This window comes from Anser anser, assembly GCF_964211835.1.
Source record: "Anser anser genome assembly, chromosome: 2".
NCBI classification, from domain to species: Eukaryota; Metazoa; Chordata; class Aves; order Anseriformes; family Anatidae; genus Anser; species Anser anser.
The window spans coordinates 57408811-57429809 of record NC_139721.1 but is presented as its reverse complement, the minus strand read 5'-3'; the positions used below and the strand labels follow the sequence as shown (position 1 = coordinate 57429809).

Sequence of the window (20999 nt, the reverse complement as noted above, 5' to 3'; positions counted from 1 at the left end):
TGCATGCACTTTCAGTTAATGAATTCAGTTAATGTATTGTGGTAGAAGTTAGACTTTATTTTTTAGTGCCATCAACCAAATAAATGGTTCAATACTGTTTTTACTAGCTCCTCTCATAAGATGAAATTCTAACTTCACTGGTCTCATGAAAAATCTATGCTGTCCAGGTCAAAACTTTTGTTATTATTTAAGCCATAAGACCATGAAAAAAAGGTAACACTTGTCCCATTTATTATTTTATTTTATTTTATTTTATTTTATTTTATTTATTTTATTTTATTTTATTTTATTTTATTTTATTTTATTTTATTTTATTTTATTTTATATTTTATTTTATTTTATTTTATTTTATTTTCCTAGAATGAACTTAGGAAACTTGCTGCAACACATTAGCTTCACATCTCATTCATTTAATTCATCTTCAAGCATGCTGACCAGGACATAGGAAAATAAGGTGTCTCAAGCGTAAGAAGAGTCATAGAGTAGCAAATTTTATAAAGTGCTACAGCATGCATGTTATTTAGTCATAATGAATAAGGTAGCACAATTCTTCTCTTTACTTTTTGGAGGGGCAAAGACCAAGTGGAAAAAAATACAGGAAAAAAAAAAAGTATTCATTCTTTGTTTGATTTCATATTCTCAAGGAAATTATTATAAGAATATCAGCCTATTGTAAAAATATTACCTTGAACTAAGATTTAGCCCAGCAGCTTGTATATACTGACATTAGGCAATATGCAGCAACAGCATCAGCAAGCTCAAGAACACATATTCTAGTCTTGCCATGGCTATAAAAATTATGAGCAACTTTCAATCTGTTTAGAGAAAAATCCATCCAGAATAAACCACAAAAGCCAAGCTGATGTCTGAATTTAACAATGCAAAATAGATAAATGAAACAGCATACAATTCGTATATCAATGAATATCACTGAATATCCCTGTTAGGATAAAATCATGTTTGTTTCTTTATTTTTCTGACTTCTGGTATTTTGAAGTCTCTGTGTTCTTACAGTACAGAGAAGAAATGTGTTAAAACGTGCATGAATAAATAAATAAATAAGCCAATTCACATCTCATTCATCAGACTTTCATGCCAATAACATGCATTAGTCAAGGACATTATAGACAAGTAAGCTTGAGAAATACATACAACATTATGTTTCTATAACATTTTATTAATCCTACTGTCACTATCCTTGTTACATCTCTTTTTCAAACTTGTTCAGTTTTCTCTATTTATATATATAAATGCATTGTTTGAATTTTTATTTTGCCAATCCTTGGACATTTTCTTTCATATTCCATTCACTTGGAGAATACAAAAATTAGGCTTTTCTCACCAAATGCCTAAATCTTGTTTCTTTCTTCTTTTCTCTCTCTCTCTCTTTTTTTTTTTTGTTTCAAGAAAACTTTTTTTTTCTTGTTATGAGTTAAAACATAATTTTTAACATAAGTTAACTAGTTTGGGAGTCAGCTTTTCAAATTTTTTCAGAAAGGTTATCTAGGAACAGAACATATCCCCAGCTTGTGTGTGGAACTCTGTTAAGCAAGTGCCAACTTTCTCCACAAAACCTAGCGCAAAAGTGGATGGAGTAGTGCCTCCAGCTGCCCAGATATACTGACAGTGATTTGGATGTTTGGCCTGTTGATTTGTATGTACTATTACAGCAGAAGTACACAAAACTAAGTGTATGTATATGCACTTAGAACTGAAGCACACCTTTTCACAAGTCTTTGCAATGGCATTTTACTGCTTGATTTGGATGCAGAAGTGTTATCTGAACATATAAGTACGCACGAGTTTAAATGATAGGCACACATTTAGAGGCTGAGCTGTTTCTCAATGTCTCAGCTGACTTTAGGGGCATGAAAAGAAAAGAGCTAATTGTACTCAGAGGTGTACAGAACATCATGTGCCAGGTAGTAAAATGTTTAGGCAGTTTCCATGCTATAATTTCTTCCCTCATTCCTTACTGAAAAGCACACATCATCATGCAAGGATAACCTCTGCCTGACTCCGTAGTGACCTATAAGGTTAGGCTCTGTAGTTGAAACTCATTTAACCTGTGTACACTTGTTAATGGCCTTCCATGTGCATGCCCTCCAGAGAACAACAAGCTGTCTCATAGCTACTGTGCATGGGATCTTCATTTTATTTCTTCCCTCCAAGTCAATGGTCTCTGCCATTTTATTTGCAGATTTAGTAGGGAAAATATTTCAGCCTTGAGCAAGACATCAATTTCCCTGGAATTCAATGGAGACCTAAGAGGACAAAGAGGTTTGGGAGGTGCCCCTCAGTATGGGGACTCACTTTTAGGTAAAACAGGGGAAAGGTAGTTAGTAATCTTAGGAAAAAGAGAGAAATATTGTAATGGTGCAGAGGAAAAAAACAAACAAACAAACAAACAAAAACCAGAATTCTTGTGTCCACAGCAGTATCCACTAGGTTTAAAAATGATTAGCAAATGGTTATTTCATTGGGTCAAAATTTGATAACTTCTTTAGTTCAGTCCAATAGCCATTTCATAGAGCATTTCTCAAAACAAATGTTCTTTACTGGAAAATCCAGTTCAGCTCCCTAATGGAAATGATGACAGAAATAATAAATGTCAATTATTTGGCTCACTGGAATCAGGAGAGTCCCAGAACAAACACTGTGACTACAAAAACATAAAATTTAAAACATTCTCATACGCTCCCAAATAAGACTGTTAAAGCCCCCAACTGATTCAGTGTTGCTCACTGTGACACTTGATAAACACTCTCTCTCTCTAGAATGGGCATATGTTCTTCCAGATCTTTCCTCAAAAACCTTAAATGAATGAGCTAAAGGAGCCACATTTAATTTGGCTGTTGAACAGAGTCAACTGGCTTTTCATCCCTTGTATTTCAAACATGCTAAGCAGAAATTAGCATAGTATGCAAGAAGTCTCAGACAAATGCTTTTGCCTTGAAAAAAATGATTTACTTTACATGTATTAGAGCCTGATCTTTCAAGGATGCTGAACATCCTACATTTGCTCTGACATCTATGGATGCTTACCAGCTCTCAGCAGGTGTTCAGGGCATCAGAGAATTAGCCCATTACTTTGCAACATCATGCAGTATTAAATTCTTTCAAAAGAGAAGTGATACTGAAATTTATATTGCTTTATAAAGAAATTGATGCACCAGAAGAAAAAATAATGAAAATTGGTACATGAAATTTGCAGAGATTAAAGAGTACCTAGGCAAGAGAAATCACTTAGAGGATCAATTTAACTGTAACAATATGTCAGAATTCAGGAACATAGCTACACTTAAAATACTAAGTCCCACATTTTGGAGGATAATTAATAGCTTAGAACAGTTAGGACCATGGCTTCAGTGTAGTCAATGCCAAACATTCTCATATTAAGAGTATGAAATTTTATGACATCATGTTCTTCTGTCTAAGGCTTTGTTTGTTAGTTTTCCTGTTCTACTCAAAATTGAATATTTCTGCCAAAATATTTAAGCCCACTGTTATTTTGGAAAAAAAAATACTCTTTAAAATGTGTTGCATCAAGGCAAGAATGCTCAGTTTTAATATTTTATATAAACTTGATTTTTCTGTTTTAAAATGCTAGTTATTTAACTGCATGTATGGAAAGCTAAAATAAAAATATTTCTAAAAATATCTCTATTTTTTGAAATAATATTTTGATAGTAAATTATCTTGTAAAACAGCTAGTCTTACTGATACATATTTTTAATATTAATATTGTGTGCTTTCTGGATAGAACAAGATTGTCTAAAGATAATTTGATCTTTATTTATTTGTTAGGCTTGAGATATATTTTGGATTTGGAGCTTACATTTTTAATGTCTGATATATTTTTCACATTTTCTATTTAATTGAAAGACAAATGAGAGTAAAATTGACATTCTCCTTCAAGCTTGTATGTTCTGGGTCTTTAAAAACAGACTAACAAGCAAAACAATAAAAACAAAATACCCTTGGGAAAAAAAAAATCACAATAATTTTCTCTGTAAGGCATTAAAAAGCTCAGAACCAGGTACACACACATGCATGGTGAAATTCACCAGTGGAAACTCTTACATCAGAACAGGGTTTTAGAAACAAACAAACAAAAAAATCACCTTCATAGTTCCTGCCCTTATCTTGCCCAGGTCCAAGCAGAATCAGTAAGAAAAATTAGACTTACCTTCTGAATGGTGATGATTCCTTCCTGAGTGTCTTTGTCCACAGAAATTTTGAATACTCCCAAACCATCACCATCTACAATCTTATACTCCATTTCAGCATTGGGTCCCACATCTGCATCTGCAGCTTTTATTCTGGCCACCACAGAAGCCACAGGTAAAGACTCTGGGACATTATATTGATATGATCCTGTGAAATTTAGAAATTGAATAAATTCATAGTTTTCTGAGACTGTAAGCTAATATATACGTATATATTCTATTATATATATTTTTCTGTATTCATGCGTCTGAGTACTTGCTCAAACTACCAGAAAATATTCTTCAGTTTAAATAGAAGGTTTGAACCTTCTACAGATGGACTCTACTTTGAATACCATGGGTATTCTTTTTTTTTTTTTCTACCAGAATTACAAGACAAAGATGCATGAACATCTTTCCACACCCAAGTGTAAGTCATGAGGCAAATGTATGCAACTTTCCAATGAAAAAGATGTTTTCCTTATTTGTTTTCTACGAAAGGGGAAAAAAAGTTAATATGTCAAATGAAATTAATATAAAGACATTACTTTACAAATCTATATCTGAGGGGAAGGAATTCGCAGGTGGCCTTGCACTGTTTCACACATCCCTGAACTAGAGATAATGAGGAAGTAAGCTGTATAAACAAAAACTTGAGCAAGTTTGAGATAAATAACTTGGCTGCAGTGTTAAAGATGAGCTTTGCGCAGTGGCCAATTGCTGGCTGGTTTGAGGCACGTGTCCAAGGATCTCTAACCAATTGTATGACAGATTCAGGCGTGTGGACAGCGCATGGAGCTACAGGGAAAGTATATTAGTGGAGAAAAATGGCAATAAAGGTTTCCTATTCAAGAGCCATCAGGAGTCCGTGTCTTTCATCCCTTCATATATCTTGATAAGGCAGTTTACAATGTGAATATGACTAGAAACTGAGAGATATTCATTTCTTTGACAATAAATGCATCATCTGCACTCTTGAAAATTCCAGCTTTTTCGTTCAAGTAGAAAATTATATATATGCTGTCAAAAGGATATCTGAATGCAGTCAGTAGCCAATAATATCTTCACCTTCAAAAATAACTTGTTATCCTATGATTATTTGGAACAGTTAATGGTAGGAAGCCTGTTTTATACTGTTGGAGGTGAAGCTGGAGTGAATATATTCATCACATTATTTTTGTGTTACTTTACAAGGACTTTATAAGATCATGTGACTTTTGTAAAATTATCCCAAACAGAATGTTATTAAAAACTGGTCTGAGAGAACAACTGTGTATTCCTTTATTTGGCTGGGATGAGAGCCACCTTGGTCAAAAAAAGTAAACTGAGGCAAGATGAATTTCCAGCTCCTCTGTGATTAACTTCTTAGGAAACACTGTATGCACAAGAGAAATCCTGCTGAAGTGCCAAAGGAATATGAAAGATTAACAGTCAAGTTAAGAAATTAAGTATCCTGAAGTCCAGCTGGCAAGAGATAAAGATCTGTTAAGGTGTATCTTTTTGTCTTTTTATTGGTAGTGAAGAAGTAAAATATTTTAATAAATGCACCTGTTCTATATTACTTCAGTTCAGATGATCTAAAATATATTAGGTAAACAAACAAACAAACAAAAAAAAAACCAACAACAACAAAAAAAGGATTATTCCAATTTAGTAGTAGTAGCAATAATAACAATAATGATAGTAATATACGTTGCTGTCAGTGGTTCTCAAAGTATTTAACATGGAAGCTGACTAATTTTATTTTTTGTTTAGAAATAATGAAATAAATAAAGAAAATAACAATGTTTAGAAATAATTCCAAAATTCAAGTAACTTACGTCGTGGAAAGCGGGGTGGATTGTCATTTACATCAGTCAGTGTGACAGTTACAGATGTTGTTCCTGATAATCCACCATTTTGCCCAACCATGTCCTTTGCTTGAATAACTAGTAGATACTGGTCCTTGGCTTCTCTATCCATATTTGGAAGGGCAGTCTTGATAACACCTGCAGTAAGACAAGATATGTCAGTGGTTGCAGAAGTAAATATATTGCCGTGAAAGCTGAGTTTGTCTTTAAAAGGTAGCAGCAAACCAATGATAACAATATTTTACTAGGAACTGAACTGGCATACTACAAGCTTAATTTAAGTAGTCAACGAAAACCACATATATATATATATTTTTTTCCAGTTTGTGCTACATTGTTTGGGTAATGCCATCCATGACCATGTTTTCAGAATATCTTCTCCCTGAACTGCAAAGTTACTCAGGTAACATTCCCTTCCTTTAAAGATATCATCTCCTGTATTTGATTTCCCACTCTCTTACAGCTAGTAAGAATAGCATATTCTGTACTCGTTTTCAAGATTCCAAGTTCAAGATTCATTTCACAATGCCCAACAATCATTCAGCACATTAACTCTTACAAATATTGATATCATGACGCACTCTGCATATATATGCAATTATCTTATTTCACCAAATATTTGCTTTAAAAATAACTACTTCTAAAGCATTAACGTAATTAAGATACCTTGATTTGTTAAAGAAAATACTGTTATATCTGAAATAAAGTTTTTGTTATACCCATTTGAATATCTGCATACAATTTGTAATTATTTGATTTGAAATAAAAACCAAAAGAAAGCTCCATGCTTCCTCCTTTCAGTTCTGTTGATATAGATCAGAAAATAAATACTCTTTCTCAAAACCTGATGACTTTATGAATATTTCATGTTCAGCACACAGTACAGCTGCTAACTCTGATTTCCAGAGAGGCAGCCACTTACTCCAGCAGCACTTAGTGTCAGCAGTAAAGGAAACATAAACAATCTAAATAAAGGAGAGGCACATTGGGGCACATATCTCTTCATGTGATATTTGCTGAATGTTTAGTTACAGTTTGATTTCTTTCTTCCCTTCTGAATTCAGGACTTGCCATTAATAAACTCAGGGCTGAAACATTTACTTCACATACAGACTGCCTAGCACTATTTTTACAGGATATTAAAAATACAGTTAACTTACAATTTCATAACTTTATTGTCTCTAAAATACTTTTCCTGGACTGCTTGTTTTTCTATCATATTTAAATAGTCAAGCAGTGTTAAACAGTCATTTGGAAGCTAATTATCAGGCACACAGGAAATTTCAGTATCACATCAAAATCAAAAAGAATGCAAACATTCCAGTCTCAATCTTTAAAGGTTTTGATTTAGCAGAAAAATACCATATTATTGGTCAGGGACTGTTTGCAGTCATTGTGACAATATATATTGCACATACACATAGAAAGCCAAAAATAAAATGCTATATATCATATCTTTTTGGGGAAAAAAGTGCTATATTGAGGACAGATTTGTTGCAATATGAATATGTTTATACTGCTTATTTCTGCAAGTTTAGATGCTGTTAAATGGAGTGTAACTTTTTGGTCACAACAATAGGATTCTGGTCTGTTTCCCAACACATTTTTTTAAATGAGAAATAGAGTAAACAGTTTGTTTCTCTTTTGTCCCAGCATGTCCATCTCTGAAATGGAGATTATAATTCCTCTCCACATACGCTAAAATACCAAACTGAAGTAAGCAGATTAAAAATGTATTTTCCCACTATGTGAAATGATACACAGAATCATAGAATTAGAGAACAGTAAAATCATTTAATTTGGAAAAGATCTTCAAGATCACCAAGTCCAACCATCAGCCCAACCTACTGAGTCCCAACACAAAGCCAAACCTCCAAGGGTGGACACTCCGCCACTCCCTGCACGGGCCCTTCCAATGCTTTGACCAACCTCACTCTGAAGAAATTCTTCCTAATGTCCAATCTGAACCTCCCCTGGTGCAAGCTGATACCATTTCCTCACATCCTATCACTTGTCACCTGAGAAAAGAGGCCAACACCCTCCTTGCTGCAACCTCCTTTCAGGTAGTTATAGAAAGTGTGAGGTTTCCCCTCAACCTCCTCTTCTCCAGACTTAGCAGCCTTAATTCATAGAATCACAGAGTCATAGAGTGGTTTGGGTTGGAAAGAACCTTAAATATTCCAAGCTCTCTGCCATGGACAGAGACACCACTGAATCAGGTTGTTCAAAGCTCCATCGCACCTGACCTTAAATACTTTCAAGGACTGGGCATCTACAACTTCTATGGGCAACATGTCCCAGTGCCTCATCACCCTCAGAGTCAAGAATATCTTCCTAAGTCCTAATCTAAATCTACCCTTTTTTTAGTTAAAAATTACCCCTTCTTGTATCACTACACCCCCTGACAAAGAGTCCTTCTGGTTTCCTGTAGGCCCCCTTTAGGTACTGGAAGGCCACTATAACGTCTCCCTGGAGCCCTGTCTTCTCCAGGCTGAAGAACCCCAGCTCTCTCAACCTGTCTTCATAGGAGAGGTGTTCCAGTCCTTTGATCATCTTCATGGACCTCCTCTGAACTCGTTCGAATACATCCATGTCCTTCTTGTGCTAGGGGCCCCAGAGCTGAATGCCATACTCCAGGTGGGGTCTCATGAGAGCAGAGCAGAGGGGAAGAATCACTTCCCTTGAACTGCTGGCCACACAGCTTTTGATGCAGCCCAGGATATGGTTGGCTTTCTGGACTGCAAGTGCACCTTTCCAGCTCCTTTCTGAATTTCTCGTCAACCAATACCCCCAGGTCCTTCTCCTCAGGTCTGCTGTCAATCCATTGTCCACCCAGCCTGTATTTGTGCTTAGGATTTCTCCGGCACAGATGGACCTTGCTCTTTGCCTTTGTTGAACTTCATGAGGTTAAAATTCCCCAAGTTGCTTTCCATAAGTCTTGTTGTCTAGTTCCTTCACCAGCTTTGTTGCTCTTCTTTGCACATACAAGACCAACTCAATATCCTTCTCATTGTGGGGGACCCAAATCTGAACAAAATATACAGTTAAATGGGCAATTTTTATTTAAAAAAAAAGGGGGGGGGGGATTAAAGATTGTGTTTTCCTGTGGCTGAAAATACACAATAATTTTTCACAAAATTTCAAGGAAACAGTAAAAAAAAATAAAAAAGAAATCCCATAATAATTTGTTTTGAAAGTGGCAGAAAGATAGTGTATCAGATGAGGATGGGAAGTACAATGATTTCTGGTTCAAACTAATGAATAAAAAATACATTTCCCACAAAAGAATACAGTTTGAAAAGTGAAGGAGAGAGGTGGTCATGCCATAAATCTACACTTTAGGAAATCTGGTGAATAGGTGACATTTGGACATTTCCATAACAAAAATCTGAAAACAAAACAAATCAAAACAAACAAACAAAGCAAATGTTCACAGCATCTTGAAATTTTCATTGTTCAGAAATACTGGAACAGGCAGTAGACCAGGGAGTTGGTAGATTGACAAAGAGGTAAAAATTTCAGTTCCAACAATGTAAGCTTATCAAATCACTCTGATGTGTCATTTTTGTGGTATATTCAGAAGAAGAGAGTAAAAGATCAACAAAATCATAAAGTATTCAATTAACCAAGAGATCATATTAGTAAGTTGCTAGCAAATTTTAATGCATATGCTCTTTTTTCTCAGCATTACTGTAGAGAGAGTTTGTGGAAAGTTACCTGTCTTTGGCTCCACAGAAAAGTAAGGTTGTCCTTGCAATATGCTGTAAACCACTCGGGCACTGTTGCCGTAAGTAGGATCATCTGCATCAGTGGCTGTTACTTGAACCACAGAGGTACCTGCAAAATGTTTAAGGAACTATTGTACATAAAAGATCCATGGATTTAAACTACATGCAACATGCAGTTCCAATATATAACTGGAACAGTGTGAGGTGGCTTTTTCACAGCTGTTCATCACTTTCATGATTCAGCCTAGAATATAAGGTCCTTCTTGTAAACCAATAATATTGATCATTATAGAATTTATTCTTCCTAAATAGTCTCAGAGTTTAACTCACAGTAACAGAAACCACATCACTCAGTAGTTCCCCTCTCTATTTATAAATTTGGTTGGTGGAGGGTATATATAAGAACAAACTTCCAATGAACAGTGTTTTAAATGATGATGAAGCCTGAAGTATGGTTGAGGATGATGCCTGAAATATGTTATGAAATATCAAGTATGAAATATAGTAACAATTGCCCTTTGAAGAGAAGTCCACATATTAAAATTATAAATGATGAGTAATACAGATTCAAATATAAACATATTCACATAAATTATATATTTTGCTATTTATAAACACACACATATATATAAATACTTGCCCTTTCATACAAGAGAAGACTGAAGAATTTCTGTTTCAGCTCAGACAAAAAACATGTGAGAGATACCTCTAAATTCCTTTAAAAAGCACTCATTTCCCTCTGCATCTACAATATTTCAGTAACACTTGAGGTCATAATCTGCTACATAAATATTTCTTTAGGATAAATGTCTGTATGTTAACAGGAATAAGAAAGCAACATATTTAACTGGCTAGCAAGAAGGGTATAATTTGTGAGAATCTCATTCAACATCCCTGTCCTATTTATTATGTTCTCCATGTATGTTGCCATTTGTTTTTGTTCTGTACACGATCTATGATGTATGCTGAGAGCAGAATAAGCCAACACATGGGAGCCAGGGTCTTGGCCGTGGTCACCACCTTTGATAGGCAGACAGGATTATTATTTCTCACTGGCAGATTGTCTGGAACATTGAGACCTTCCACTCAACAGCCCAAGGACTCATTTGGAGGTTAGGTTGCAAATTAATACTGTAGCAATTTGGCAGATGCCCAGTGCAGATCTTCAGCTGAGGATCAGATTACCTATTAAACTGGATTTAGAAACAAGATTAGAGAGAAACATTTGTTAAAAAGAGTGTTCGTTTTCCAACTGAACATATTTTTTGTTATGTGAAAATGAAAGCAGCAAATCCAGAAATCATTCTTTAAGAACAAACTGCCATAACAAGTGACCAGGATGAATTCAATATAAATTGTACTCTGCTTAGTTTTATTTTGACTTATTCAGGAAAGGATGAGAGAAAGTTCTGAAATTCTTCATGTTTAGTATAGTATGCGCACCATTCACTCTCTTCAGCTTTTCTATTCTCAGGTAAGTAGAAGATCGTAAATGGGTCTTGGGATCAGGTTGAAGGTTCAGAGAGAGAGAGGATTAAATGATGCCCTTTATAAAATGGTACAGATAACAAAGGAGATCTACTTGAATGAATTCTGACCAGAAGTCATCTTTCATAAGATAACTTTACTCATATATGACCTAACTAACCCACATTCCTGATCTATCTTCCTAAAGTATCAATGGCAAAGCATTATGACTGCAATTTTATTTCAAATGCATTTTTTCACTCTCATGGACTGTCTAATATTTTTGTACAGAGAGAAGGTCCCTCTCAACCTGAAATTTCACGGGCAACTATTAAGTAGATGGGAAGTTTAAAAAGAAAATTGATAGTTAATCCATCAAGTCATTTATCAGTTACAGGACTTAAAATACATCAATTTTCTCTTCACCACTAAGAGCTTTGATTCAGTATGTCAAACTGATTTTACAGATTACTCTATAATGTTACCCATATGGAGACCTATTTTAAATTTTCCAGAGTCTCTTAAGCTTTTGAGTACAAGGGTATCCTAATGACTATTTGACATCCTGTGTTTTTTTGTGAAAGCCAGGCTTACCACATTTACACAGTCTCTAAGCCCTGACAGTGAAGCTTACGATGTCTGCAAATATTGGTAAAAGTTCTTATAAACCTCAAGGAGCTGTGCCTTTGCTCCTTGTTCTTGCTGCTTTCAAGGACTCCAGACCAATAAAAGATCAAAGAAATTACAAGCTCTGCAATCTCATCACAGAAATTTTGGAAATCCTGAAAGCTTAGAAGGACTTGTTTACTGTAAAAAACCTACTGATGTGGCAAGCAAGACTTCTACATTTTGTGAGATAAATAAAGCCAGTATCTGAATCTAATTGGCTTCCTCCTAAACTGAAGATTTTCCCATTCAAACACATATATCTACTAGAAACAAAACCAAACAAACTAGCAAACAAACAAAATTAGGCAGAAATTCTAACACCAAATATTTCTGCACTCATCCTACTTGACTGTAATCAACAACTAGAAAATGATGATACTTTCCTAGTCCCTTTGTGCTTATCATATTTTTTTTTCCTCAAAGTTCATGGGAGAGAAAGATATTTTAAAACAGCTACTATTATCATTATTTCTTTGAGATTTGCACTCAAAAAATTTCCAGAAATTCTATGTCCAGAGGGAGATTTTTGCGCAATATAATTTTTTTAAAAAAATATATGCAATCTAACATAAGGTATTTTAATGATGTGAATAGACCTACTTGTAGGAGATCTGTTGCAAGGAAACATAATACACAGAAAGATCAGTAGAGATTTCCAGAGATATTTTCCCAGAGGAAAATTTCTCTTGAAGAATAAGGATTCCTTAAAAAGATCCACATTGCAACACAGAGATGTGTTCCTTTACTGAAATCGTCTTCCTTCCTGAACACTTTCCCTGACCTCACAACAGAGGCAAACAATTATCATGTAAGTGTCCAAGTAATGTTGGAATCAAAGGTAACATGGGACAATCTACAAACAGAACCACACCTTCTTTTCATTTAATGAACTGGTTGGTGCTGTAAATCTTTACCGCAGCATTGTTCAGAGCCCTAGACTGAGGTAGAAACAGGACACTAACCCTACCTCAAACCCATTAACATGCAGTTATAGCCTGTAGCTTCATGACTTCAATTTCAACAAAAACATTTCTTATAGTTTGTATATCTGATACAGGCTGAAAAGACAACAGACATTTACTGAAAAATCATGTATTTTCCTCTTGGATATGTATTTATCTATAATTATCTTTCTATACAATTGTCTAGGGCTTTGTAGCAAAGCTAGGATGTCAGTTCATCTAAATGAATTCGACATAAAGCCACTTCATAAAATTTTTAAGCAATTGCAGCAAATATTGAGGGAAAGTCTGTGCTGCTATATGGATGTTCCACACATTTTGTTATTGCTGATATAGTTAATAACACGCTGGCTTCTGGGTGTATGGCACAGACTTCTGTTTTGTTGCTGTTATTGTTGATGGTATTTGTTTGTTTGTTTTGTTTATCCAGAATGGTTAAGTTGTCATTTTTAACATAACCTTTAACAGATACTAGTAGATATCACAATATAACAGTCATCCAAGAACTTGACATATTTAAGTTCTGATATTAGGCCAAAAAGAAGGAAAGAGGTTCTTTTGTTGAAGGGACCCAGAATTTAGAATTATATTTGTACTTTAATTTACCGGTCAAGATTCACAGATGTGTCGGATGTTGCAGAGATCAGCCTTTTCTGTGATAGGGTCAAATAAAGGTGAGCTGAGCTGGTTGAGCAAGTTGTTGATGTTGTTTTGAGATGGAGATACTTCACAGGGATCTTTTTTAAACCTCTAGGTTTATTGTTTTAGGAACCTCTCCACAGAGTTTTTTTGTTTGTTTGTTTGGTTTTTTTAATTGTTATTACAGTGTGTGGTACTTGATCAAAGTTTTAAAATAGATTTGTATGAGAAATGTGTGTTACTTCAGTTTTTAACACTGGTGAAATCATTTAAGGGAAAATTGGTTTCCAAAATGAGATGAATTTAACAAATGCAGATTTTTGAAACTACACAAACCCTTAAAATAGAATTTTAGCCACATTAAAAAAATAAATCTAGGCAGACAGTTACTAAAGACATAGACTATTATAAATTAATGATGCAAAACATGCATGCATGCATATTTTGCATGCAAAATATGCAAAACAATTCTATGATGGCTTCACATTTCTAAGGGATAGCAGCTTATACCAGAAATACTAAACACCATTACTACCAAGGTATCCATAGTACCTGCTTAATCCCTACATGCAATTACCTAGCCTGGTTTTGCTCCACAGCTTCTGGTATTTCTGTGTTTCTGCCTTTGGGCTAGATCTGCTGCCATAATGCCTTGACAGCCTTTCCCCTCCAGGAGCACAAAGTAGGAGGTACAGTAGCTGGAAGCAGGTTCTACACTCATCCCTTCCTCTTTAGTCTGCCTTCACTCAGAGAAAAATCCTAAGACTGGTCTCAGCCCAGCATCAAGGTCAGATGAAGTGCTTTTTTTTTTTTTTTTTTTTTTTTTTCTGATAAATATGAAGTGTTTCCATCCACCTCAGTCAGAAATAATAAATGTAACAAGAAAGGAAGGCATTACTTGTGTTAGGTAATAAGTAAGGCTCTTCGTATCTGTGGAGAGTCTAGAAAACGAAACAAAGCCAAAACTGTGTTGTTCATTGGATTTTTTATTGCCCGTTCTCTTGGTTATAAGCCAAATGGGTTTGTCTCACATCAGCTATTTTTGTGTACAACATCACACATCACAGTAATGCTCTTTTAATACTCTTTTAAGTATGATTTACAATTTTTTGTTTGAAATATAAAATTGCCAGATGTTTTTAAGTAAAATGAATACTTAAATATATATGATTTTCAGATAAGCCATATCTTTGAGGTTTTGCTATGAATAGATTTATAAGCCATCAAGATATTTACCTTATTCAACTTAATCAGTATAATTGGACCAGACCCAAATATAATTTGAACCTGACCCGAAGTCATTTCAAATAACAGAAAAGATTGACTTCAATTAGCCTTAGATAATGCCCTAAAATATTTGCCAAATATAATACAGAATCATTACACTTGCATAACCATCCTTAAGGTTAAAGGTGATAGTTCTAGCTTTATAGTTAATTCGGGTTTATAATCCTGTGATCTCTTTCATTTTATTAAATATCCAATTAAAAATCATTGTCATTGATATAATTTTATGCAAAATAGAAGAAAAATATACTTTGTTTCTCCTGAATATTTCACAAATGCTCTGAGTGGTTAATTAAAAGTTGTGTTATGTGAATAAACTATGGATCTATGTAACTATGTAAGACAAGTGCCACATAAGCACTTCGTGGTAATCCTTAATTTAGTAATATTTCAGTATTCAGTAGATGTGTGATACAAACAGTGAAGATATTTTAAATGTACAGTTTCAGGAAGTTCATGAAGATGAAACTGCCCTGCCTCAACATAGATCTTAGAGACTGCACAAGGTACAGTTAATGATAACTTTGTACAATATTCTACCTAAGTTGAACATATATTTGGTGCTGCTGTCCATACAGGATAGAATTTCTTTCAAACATTCATGTGGTAAAGATTCATCAAAATATGCAAAACCATCTCATTTTGAAAAATAGTCCTTATGTCACCCATTGTTTAACATGCACTTCCCAAGAGTAGATTCCCAATGTGTTTTTGGAACAAATGGAACATCTGTGGGAGGTTGGGGCAAGGATCTGTGTGTATAGGCAAACCTCAGACATTTACAGGAGTTGTTCATATGTCAATATATCAGTGCAGGACAGGAAAGTGGTAACTCATCCAAGAGGGAAATTAAGAGATATTATTCTTAAAGGAGAAGGACAAAGGTGTAAAAATCTAATTATTGTAGCATTCTACAGCTAACAATCAAATCCTAAAACAAAACATCAATTGCTATATATAGATATATATATTTACAGAGCATGTTTTTACAGTGCTAAATATAGGTTTTATAGTCTTATATTATCTGATTATTTTTGCCAAGTTCAGTAGGAAAAAGTTCTCAGCAATGTATCACGATATCATATCCACCCTAATGCTGCTCAAAAGCTATGGTGTCCATCCTTCTTTCCAAGGATGCTACTGCTTCTTCAGCTATTCACATAGTGTTTGAGTGATAATGAATAAGTGCCAAGTATCAAATAAGAGATAGCTCACTGGTTAGTAAAATAAATAAATAGAAAACTCATTAGCATTGTTTTACTAATATTCTATTTGCTCCTAAATTGAGACTCAAATGTAAAAGCAGTGTTGACTAATGATTGCTGAAGGGCAAACAGGCAGGGAATACTTTTTCTTTCTTTCTTTCTTCCTTTCTTTTCTTTCTTTCTTTCTTCCTTTCTTTTCTTTCTTTCTCTCTTTTCTTTCTTTCTTTCTTTCTTTCTTTCTTTCTTTCTTTCTTTCTTTCTTTCTTTCTTTCTTTCTTTCTTTCTTTTTTTTTCTCTCTCTAACTCTAATTTAGAGGCATTGTTCAGTGTCCAAAAATAAAAATAAAAATAAAAATATATAAAAAAATGTCTTGAGAACACTACAGCAAATTCTATATTGGCAGCTTACCTAAGAGTGTCAAATTTTGCTGTGGTCTAAAATCAGTCAAACAAAGACATTCCTACTTTCAGTCACCATAAAACTTTCTTAACCAGAGGTAAGAATTCCCATACATGTATTTCCACTGACATAGATGAAGTTCTTATGCTTTTTAATGTCATGCTTGTATTTAGAACTTCAAGATAAACTAAAATTCAACAAAATGTCTCTGGGCAAAATTCTTATCTGGCTTGAATCAGACAGGTTTTGAAGGAACACAAGCACCTGACAACAGATAAACATTTGTTCTCTTTAAAATGAAGAGATGGTGTGTTTGATGTTGAAATTCTTTTATAATTCAAACTCAGGAACAGAAGCTTCACTCCTTTTCTAACAGAGGGTCTGAAGCCTCTAACAGCTATTCTTCTCTGATTCCACTGGAATTTTACCAACTACCCCCAGCTGTACCCCAATATCTGCTACTTGCATATATTTTCCAGAGAGCTGGATTTGAGTATTAGAAAAGATACACAATAAACTGTTACCAATATATGCAACACTTACCAAAAATGTTATGCATTAGTAGGAATGTGAAAAATTTGTTAAGAACAGACTTTATCTGAACAAAATGATATATTATCACTTCTGAGTACCATAGCATAGGTGTGAAACTTATTATTGTTAATGAGAATTACAAGACAAAGCCTCTGGGCACTGGAATGAGAAATACATCATAAAATGCTTATCTGAGTCCCTGAATAGCTATTTGAGTTTCACAACATTATCGAGGGGTAAATACTTAATCTAGTATGCTATTTTCAGTTCAGCGTTGAAATATATATAACTGTTGCAGGTGGCTCATAGATAATTAAGTAACTTATTGTGATACAGTAAAAAATAATGAAATTTAAAAAAAGGCAATAGGAAAAAATTTCTCACAACATCGACGGTGTATTTTGCACTTACCCACAGGAGACATCTCAGGAACTCCAGCAGTGTAAGGACCATCCAGAAATTTTGGCTCATTGTCATTGATGTCCTGAATCTTAATGACGAACTCAGATTCTGGTTCCACAGGTTTATTAGTCAGCCTATCTAGTGCTTGTGCTCGGAGTGTGTAGTAGGCCTGCTCTTCTCGATCCAGCCTCTTTGTAGCATGAATATCCCCTGTGTTCTCATCAATAATGAAAATGGAACTTGCCCCTTCGCCTGACAAGATGTATTTGATGGAACCATCTCCTTTATCAACATCAGAGTGAAGCTGGTGAAAAATTGATGAGAGATGAGATTAACTTACAAGAGAGTCAGTGGCATGGAGATATGTAAAAATAATTCTTATGTCGAGCAGTAGTACATGAAATTTTATTGTTCTTGGAAAGATAAGCTGAATGTTTATCAGGCACAGCACATGAGGGACTATTAGAATCTGTCAGCTTACTCTTCTGAGCAAGACAATTTCATTCCTTTCTGCAAACATCTCATTTTCAGATACATTTTATATCGTCTTATAGTCTTCTCCTTCTGAAGATTTACGTAGCCATGCACACACACACATTATTATTATAACCATTACTTTACTACCCCCCTAAATGTAACTGACTTTTGGTTTCTTCTTATTGTTCTACTAAAGGGTGTGACTTCAAATAAATGTCATTATAAACTAAATGTCAGTGTTTGTTTACTCCTATGCATGTATGGGAAACCACGTACTGTTTTCCACAACGTTTACTGTGTAGTTCACTAAAATATATCAAATGAATAGAATGAACTGGCCAATAGGTTTCTCAATACTATGCAATGGACCTGTAGCTTCACTTCCATATCTTGCTTTCTGTCATCTTACTTCAGAATAATACAAAGTTTGAGAAAGACGAAGAAATGTCCTAACGCTGACTGAATATCAAATGACAAGTGTAGTTTCCCCGGGTCAAAATGTATCTCCCATTGAAACTGCAAGACATCTTTACAGAAAGGAGCTTTCTTCCTCATCATGAAGGCTCTTTTAAGTCATGGAACAAGATTCCATAGTTTTTGTAGCTCTTTTATGTTTACTGAGTCCCATGTTCCTGTTACAGAATGCAGGCTCAAACACCTCTGATATACTTTTCAAACTTGTATCAACAATATAATTGATCTAGATATCATGTCAAAGTAACACACACACCATAATTGTTCAATATTTTTAAATAGCTGAGGAGAATATTAAAGATGATAAGATTCTTTCTCTCTTGTCTACTTTGTATCTGCTCTTAACTCTATATCACACTGGTTTTGGAGGTAACTCTACTGTCATCATCATTACAATGTCCTCCACTGAGGAGGTCTTTTTTTTTCCCTTCTCAGTTGGGATTATCTTTGAGATAGTAATCACTTCCAGAATGCACTTGCAGTAAATTGCTGTCTCAGGCACAACTTCGTACAGCTGCAAAACCTTCTTCTATTTCAGCAGGGAAGAACTGGTGATCAGTTTTGAATTTTTCAGATGGGTAAAAACCTGCCTATTTCTTACACATTTGTTCATTTACACTGTCTTACACAGTCAGGGTATCTCATGCAATTACAGTGCACTTCCTCTCTCTTTTGAGACAAGAATGAAATCTGAGCTTCAGAGTGGATCAAAAAACAGAAGTGGGGTATCTAAAGATTAGGTACATTATTTCAAAATATAGCTTATCCTCATTCGACTGCTTCCTAACTCCTGAGATACCTAAACAATTCTGAGATTTCTTTGGTGGAGCTTCCCAAACCTTTAAAGTCCTGCTTCTTAGCACACTGAGGTGTAGCCAATGCTGACACTGTGAGCAGATCAAGGGAAAATGTATTTCACACCAAGTCTCTTCGAATATCCACAGAACTGCCTATTCCTCAGCCATAATGAATTCACTCAATAAACTATACAGCTGTTCTTCTCACAAATCTGGTAGCTGTGGCTCTTGCTGTTTTTTCAAACTTGACAGGAAGGAGTACTCATCCTTCTTAAAAAGGAACAGTGGTGTATGCAAGTAAGAATCTGTTTGGCTTCTTGTTTGTTGTTGTTGATTTGTTATTTGTTTGGTTGTGTGGCTTTTGTTTGTTTGCTTGTTTGTTTTCCTAAGGCACATTTTCTGGGTTCTCTTGTGTGCTGCAGAGGCTTTGTGTAGTTTTCCCTACATAGCCAGATTACTGCAGTGTAGAATGAAATATTGAGCACCACATTAGCTAAGAACTGAAACTATGAGGTACAAAGATTCAATGCATTTTTCTGCCTGAAGAAATTCAGTTTTTTCCATATATCATGTTCTAGTAGAGAATTGGTCTTCCTGTGGTGGCTTTAATGCTCCCATTATCTCTGTAAGAATTACTCCACTTTCTGTGGCATACTTAAGGAAGTGCTGTTTATCAGGTAGAGCAGCTGCCTGAAGGTTAGAGCTGTGAAAGTAGATCTCTTCAGGCAGGTAAGGGAACTGAGTCCACACCTGAAATTGCTGAGAACAACTTCACTCTACCTCATAGGAATGAAGCCTCACCTGTCAGTTCGTCATACTGTAACACTCATGCCTGGGTCTCACACTGCAGGGCTGTACAACCTCCTTTTCACATTGGATTTGTATCAAGACCAATCCTAAGTAATTTTCTAGCAGTGTTTCAAAAGAAAAGAGACCTTCAGGGGAGAGAACAGAAGTGTAAATCCTCAAAGATGCACTGACTAAGGCTTTCACATCCCAGAGAAAAAAGGAAATCTGCAGCTTCAGCATTTCCCATTTGCTCACACAGTAGATTTCTGATTAACACATTGTTTTTAAGGTGTTCCACTCTGAGGTCCATAAATCTCCACACGGATTGCACTACACTGATTGGTGCCCTGGAGTGAAATACTGAACAGAAGCTACTTTTTGGAACTATGCCTTGGTAGAAAACTGCAAACAGATTAGTAAAGTGATTAGCAATGGCCTCTTTTACTCCAAGGTTGAAGTTCTGAGTAATAAAACTTCTTTGAATATTTATTTATTTATTTATTTATTTTTCTACTTAGCCTGTATAAAATAACACCGGCCCATGTTCAAGTTACTAAAGTACCATTCTCTACCTACTTAACCCCAGGGAAGGTGATGTAGATAAAGAATTAGTTCATTTCTTGTACTATGGTATAATCAATTCTATGTAAAACACTCTCAAGGATTTGTCTCAACATTTCTGTGTGTATTTTAGAGTCAGTGTGAGGTCACTTAAACTACAACACAAGAAAACAATACAAAAATAAGCTATTCTTACAGAATCCAGATATATGTTTGGTGCAGTTTTGACACCACCTCTATTTGTCCAGCTATTTATATTAAGAGTCTATGAAGTGAGAATTGATATTTTCCTTACAAAGTTGTCTTTAGAAAATACATTATTTCCTTTTATTTATTTATGTATTTATTTTTTTAATGAAGAAGCACACTTAAGTACGAGACCTCTGATTAAGTACATATTGTTATTTTTTCCTGTAATTGATTTGACGGTATTTATCCAAAATACTATTAGTCCCCAGAACAGTTGTACTTTACAGGAAGATTCTAGAAAAATCTGTAGGCTTCAGAAATATATCTGTGCCATCTACTAGATTGTCTATTGCTCCTGATA

At 34.9% G+C, this 20999-nt stretch overlaps 1 protein-coding gene across 11 annotated transcripts in view; it reads right to left on the bottom strand.

Moving 5' to 3' along the window:
* CDH7 (cadherin 7) overlaps positions 1-20999 on the bottom strand; it is a 91564-nt gene that overhangs the window by 31394 nt on the left and 39171 nt on the right. For all 11 annotated transcript variants that reach the window (XM_083822718.1, XM_083822712.1, XM_083822720.1 and 8 more), the window contains 4 exons: positions 17361-17655; positions 9776-9895; positions 6029-6196; positions 4190-4377 (listed from right to left, as the gene is read on the bottom strand). In XM_083822718.1, the coding sequence (XP_083678844.1) occupies positions 4190-4377; positions 6029-6196; positions 9776-9895; positions 17361-17655 (771 nt within the window). The remainder of the gene's footprint in view (positions 1-4189; positions 4378-6028; positions 6197-9775; positions 9896-17360; positions 17656-20999) is intronic.